Source organism: Marmota marmota, unplaced genomic scaffold, assembly GCF_001458135.2.
Source record: "Marmota marmota marmota unplaced genomic scaffold, marMar, whole genome shotgun sequence".
Classification (NCBI taxonomy): Eukaryota; Metazoa; Chordata; class Mammalia; order Rodentia; family Sciuridae; genus Marmota; species Marmota marmota.
In genome coordinates this window covers 893-6,505 of record NW_026012956.1, presented here as the reverse complement: position 1 = coordinate 6,505, position 5,613 = coordinate 893, and the positions used below count along the sequence as shown (strand labels likewise).

General features: G+C 43.6%; 1 protein-coding gene across 1 annotated transcript in view; it reads left to right on the top strand.

The window, feature by feature from the left end:
- Positions 1-5,176, top strand: part of LOC107134066 (uncharacterized protein C2orf78-like) — an 8,955-nt gene extending 3,779 nt beyond the window's left edge. Inside the window, 3 exon segments of the mRNA XM_015476200.1 lie at positions 1,706-1,859; positions 1,861-2,453; positions 3,258-5,176. Coding sequence (XP_015331686.1) covers positions 1,706-1,859; positions 1,861-2,453; positions 3,258-5,176 — 2,666 coding nt within the window.
- Positions 5,177-5,613: the final 437 nt, after the last annotated feature.

The following is a 5,613-nucleotide window of genomic DNA, read 5'->3' as shown; positions in this document are numbered from 1 at the left end:
CCAAAGTCCCCCCCCCCCCCACACACAATTCATAGTGGGCTTTTGCTTTGGTTTTTGCTTTTTGCATGTGGTGGGAAAGAGATTGGTTTGGATTTTGCTTTTTTGCAGTACCAGGGAATGAACCTAGGGACACTTTACCACGAGCTCCATCCCCAGGTCCCCCCCCCCCTTTTATGGACACAATATCTTTATTTATTCATTTTTATGTGGGGCTGAGGATTGAACCCAGTGCCTCACATGTATGAGACAAGTGCTCTACCAAGGAGCTGCAGCCCCAGCCCTTCTAAAATTTTATTTTGATACACTGTCTCACTAAATGGCCAAGGTCTTCCTCAATCATACAATCCTCCTGCCTCAGGCTCCTGAGTAGCTGAGATTACAGATGTGTGCCACTGCAGCTGGCTTCATAACACTGTTTTTGAAATAGGTAGCTACATACATTGTGGTCACTTTTACTTAATTTTCTTGCTTATGTTGGCTGATAGAGTTTCTCTGCCTATATGCACTGGATAGAAATTCATTTAAAATCACCTTCAATGGTGGGGGCAGTGTTTTGGTTAACAGTATTCAGGAAAATAGACTAGAAACATTCTCTTTCATAATATTTTGTGCATGATTACAGAACTTCATTTGTGAGAAAATATGCTACATTTCCAAATTTTCATCAGTTATCTATGCATTCTTTTTAGTTCTATGCTGTTTTTCATTTTTACTTTTCTGTCACTCCAGAACATACTATATAATCCTTCATATGAATCTTAAGTAATATTACATTTTGGTTCATGGATGAATTATCGCTGTTAGTATTATTGTAATCACCTTCCAGATTAGTAACCTGAAGATCACAGAGTTTAAATAACATTTTTCTTCAGAAAGCATTTCTTAAGAAACTTACTCTCAGGTAGTCATTTTGATGTAGCATCAAAAGCCAGGTTTAAGAGGGTAAAGAAAGACCCATTGGGCTGGTGATGCGGCTCAGTGGTAGCGTGCTCACCTAACATGCGTTAGGCACTGGGTTCCATTCTCAGCACCACATACAAATAAAACAAAGATATTGTGTCCACCTAAAACAAAAAAATAAATATTAAAAAAAGATCCATTAAATATACCATCTGAATGGTACAAGTAAACTCTAGAAAATGGCAGGAGAGCTGCACAAGCAAACAGTGGTGATACCAGAACTGTTTTCTATGAAGAGGGAAAAATAAAATTCTATTTCCCTGACTTGCGCTCTTTGTCTAGAGCACAGAGTCCAGGCAAGGGAGTAATTGTCTATGACCTGGTACTGATACTGAACAAATCAATCTTACTTCTCTGACCCTCTGTTTCCTCACTTAACAAACTGTTAATGTTAAGTGTTCTAGAAGTTCTAAAATGCTTCAGCTCTAGGGCATATTCATAAGTTAATACTATGGCCCACTCAAAGGAAAGAGAGGTCAGAGAGAAGGATGCTTTTAGGGAACAATGAGTGAAGCAGATCACTTGGGTCTACTGTGCCCAATTGGACAGAAAAGACAGTTGATCACAAGAGTACCAAACTGCTCCCCCACTTGCAGCCATTCTAAATGGTTTGATTTGGGGTAGCTCAATGATTTCTGGTATTGGAGGCTTCCTGACTGCCACAACCTTAGGATGATATCATCCTCCGATATTCTAAGAATCTCTCAGTCTCATGATATTTTCACCAACCTCTTTCTTCCTACAGAAAATTCCCAAAATTCTTCTTTACATGGAACTGCACATTCTCTGCAGCTCTCTCTTCCTGTGATGACCAATGCAGCTTCTGGGACAGGAAGTGTCTGCAACTTCTTCAGAACCTCTGCTCCAGCTGCCACTTCAGCATGGTTACTGCCCTCAACCTGGCACCTCCTTCCAGCCTCTCATGGGCAATGCCTCCCTTTATCAACATGCTACCACAGCCATGGTGTCTGGGGTTACTGGCCAGAACCAGATGCCCATGGCACCTGCCTCCTATACAAGTATTTTTGAGTGGTATATTCCAGGAAGGGCTGAAAAGAACTCATCTTCACTCGGGGACTTTAATTTGACTCTCACTGACCAGGACACAGCAGGTTCTTCCATATCTATGACATCTCAATATGACAAAACTTCTGAAGCCAATGTCATGGTCTGTGTGTATCCAACATTATATGCCAGGCTTGTTCAGATTCCAACTCAGGGACACAGCCTCTTACTTACCTACCAAGAAGGAAGCCAGCTCTATGACTACGACCAAAACACTCTGGGGACTCTGCTCTGTGGAGGACATGGCCCCTGTCTGCAATCCTATGTCTCTGTGCCATATGCAGGAAGTAGTGCCACTGCCCCTCAACCAGAAATGGTGACAGCGCTGAAGGAAGTTCAGCCCACAAATGTCCTACCATCAGTCTCTAACCCTGGGATCTACTGCTCAGTGTTCGCTCAACTTTTACAGAAGAAAATTTTCAAAGTGAGTACAATTAGCAAGAAGGGGAAGGATTAAGATTACCTTTCAAATGAGGGTCCAGATTTCAGCTAGTTGCTGTGGTCCACAGACCTGTAGTATTTAAGTCCCAAAACTTTATCCACCATTCTTGTTTAGCATTCCACATTGTCAGACTCTGTAAACAAGAATGCAAGACACCATAATGGCCATCCAGGATGCATTTAAGAGACTTCCAGGACACTGAAGGAGGCTATTTTCACAATTTTTGCAGATCAGTCCCCCTACACCACAACATTATACATTTATTTCCCATATTTTTACTTTGATCTCTTAGGAAGACACTGCATAATATACCAGGGAGTGACACTATAATTTTTCCTTAATTTGCTGCAGGACATAAACTTTGTATGCAATGATGCTGTCCAAAGCAGGGGTCTAAAAATCTGTTCTTTCACATATATTTCCTGAGCAAGAGCTTCACGCTCTCCTAGTTCAGGCTGTTAAGTGTTCTTACATTCTGGGGAGAGTAGAGAGAATTGAGAGGACCCTGTATAAGAATGAGAGAGTTCCTAAAACAGTTTTTGTGCATTTCCCAGAGAGTAGGCAAGTGCTCCACCACTGAGTCATGCTGCCATGATGATGTGTCAGCCCAAAATTGTGTCAACAAGTGATCACCTGTAACTAACAGGGACCTCTGAAAGAGACAAGTCCGCAGTTCTTAAAAAGAGCTAATAGAAATGCCTTATCCACAGTCCACAGGTTCCCTAATTAGTGCATTGCTGGGCAGGGGGAACATCCTACTTACCATCATCCTTGATTCCTTTCTTTGCAGTGTTGGAAACTTCCCTAGGGATGGAGGCTTCCTTGGGATTGTATTCTCCAAGTCAGATATTTTGTCTGCCACAGCCTCCAGAATTCCCGTACACCTGCAAAAACAGAAAAAGCCAAATAATTGAGAAAAACTCACAAACTGAACTTGGGGACATTTCCACAGTAACTCCAGTCCAGAGTTCTACTGATTTCTTGGCATTGCCTCCAAATCAAAGCCAGGAACAAACAGAGATTAAGAATTTGTGTGAGATTAACACCATGCTCTCAGAACCACTGGATACCTACCAGATTGCCATGGAGAACCAGGATCCTCCATTACTCCCTTTAGACATCCCTGAAAACCACCAGCTTTTGGCCTCTATTGGTCCTCTGGACCAAGAGGAGAAGCCACATTCTGAAAACATCCATCTAGAAAGGAATAGCCTGAGTCTTGAGGACCAAGGCACACTTGAAAATGGGACTGAATCTAGTAGTGGTTTTGCAGACCTCACTGCACTGGTGGGAGATTTTCACCTTCCTGAGCTTTTCAGTTCCTTGAAAGACTTTGACCAACCTGAAAGTCCCACAATAACAAAATCCAATGACACCAGAGCCATCATGGTGAAACAGGGGCAGGAAATCACAAGTGGCATAAAGGGTCCTAGTGATCCAGTGAGGAACAATAAACATAAAGCCTCAGAGTGTCCTGATGGATCTCCTCAGGCCAAAATGCAGCCAAGGGACCTGGAGTGTGCATTAGGAGGAGAAGTTGCTCACAGGGATGCAGACAGTAGTAGGGCCCCTGTGCACACAGCCAAGCACTCTAACAGCAAACCTCAGAAAGCTGCATCCAGCAGGAATAGCAAGGCTAAGGGCCATGAGGAGGAAAAGACCAAGAGGACCAGAGAAAACAACTCCAGGAAAGCCGAGGAGAGGAAGCAGCCAGGCAATAAAGTCAAGGCAGAAGAGAAGCCAACTGTGCCTAAGATGAAGCAGAAGAGGAGCCAACCTGAGCTTCGCAAAGAGACCTTCGCCAAGAGACCTCGGAGCTGTCTCGACGTGCACATGCTGGAGTCGGTGCAGGTTTTCCACGCACTGGGGAAGAAGAATGATAAGAAAACTGGGCTCTCTTCCTCCCGGGCCCTGGGAAATTCAGGCACTACCCAAGACCCCCATCCATGCCCAGCTATGAAACCATGGCTGGCGGTTAAGTGTCCTGAGAAATCACAAATCAAAGCCCAGAACCCAGATATCAGGGCTGAAGGAGAGGGTCCCTCTCCTTCCATTGATGAGCCTCCACCACTTGGGAAGGTTAAATTGGTACCTTTGCCTTTTCTGACCCTGGAGAAACCTCCACCTCGACCAGTAATCCATAGGAGGCCACAGTCTCTGGCTTCATGGAGACCCACTGGGGCTTACCCTGCCCAGCCTGGTCCCGCTAGCTCAGCTCAACCCATGGCAGTCAAACAATCCCAACCAGCTACTGCCAACCCATCTTGGATGCGTCCTGCCAAGCCAGCTCAGCCCGTTTTGACCCATGCCAGTCAGTCTGGTGTGACCGCTTCTACACAGCCTAGTGTTTCTCGGTCTGCTGCTTCTGGGCCTGCACCCTACAAAATATCATCTTACACCTGTCTCCAGTGGCAACCCATTCCCACTGTTGGGACCAAACCCCAGTCACAACCACCCAAGCCTCAAAACCAATATCTACTCCAAGACTTTGCCTTACAATCAATTCCATGGAGGAAACCCAATGTTCCTGGGCAAGTAGTATCGACTCCCATCACCAAACAGCAGAGGCCAGAGCGGGAAGCCATGAAGAAGAAGACTCAACAAGAGCGTGAAAATGCTGCCAAGTACACTGCTTTGGGGAGAGTGCAGTGTTTCACTGAGAGGGAAAGAGAGATGGAGATTTCTTGCTACCATGGCTACACAATGTAAAAGCTGCTGAGATGGGTGGTACCTCTTAGGGACCGAATAGTTTTCCACATGTATATAGATAGAGAGATACACAATTATTTATTCTCATAAACATTCAATGTTTTAAAAAATTAAATTAATAATGTAATGTAATAATATAAGTAATACATAATAAAGAGGCCTTCTGGTACCACTGAGAATTGATAGAAAATAAAGAGGCCTTTGGGTACTACATGGGTACCAAATAGTGTTGTACATATACACATAGATAGAGAGATACAAATTCATTCGTTTAGACACAGTTCAAAATGTAATAAAGTTAAGAAATGCTATAGGCTTGTTTAATAGGTAAGTAATAAAGAGGCTTTCTGGTACCATTTGAATACCAAATAGTTTTCCATATATATTGAGACAGAGGTACATAGATACAAAGGTATTCACTTATACATTTTTAAGAC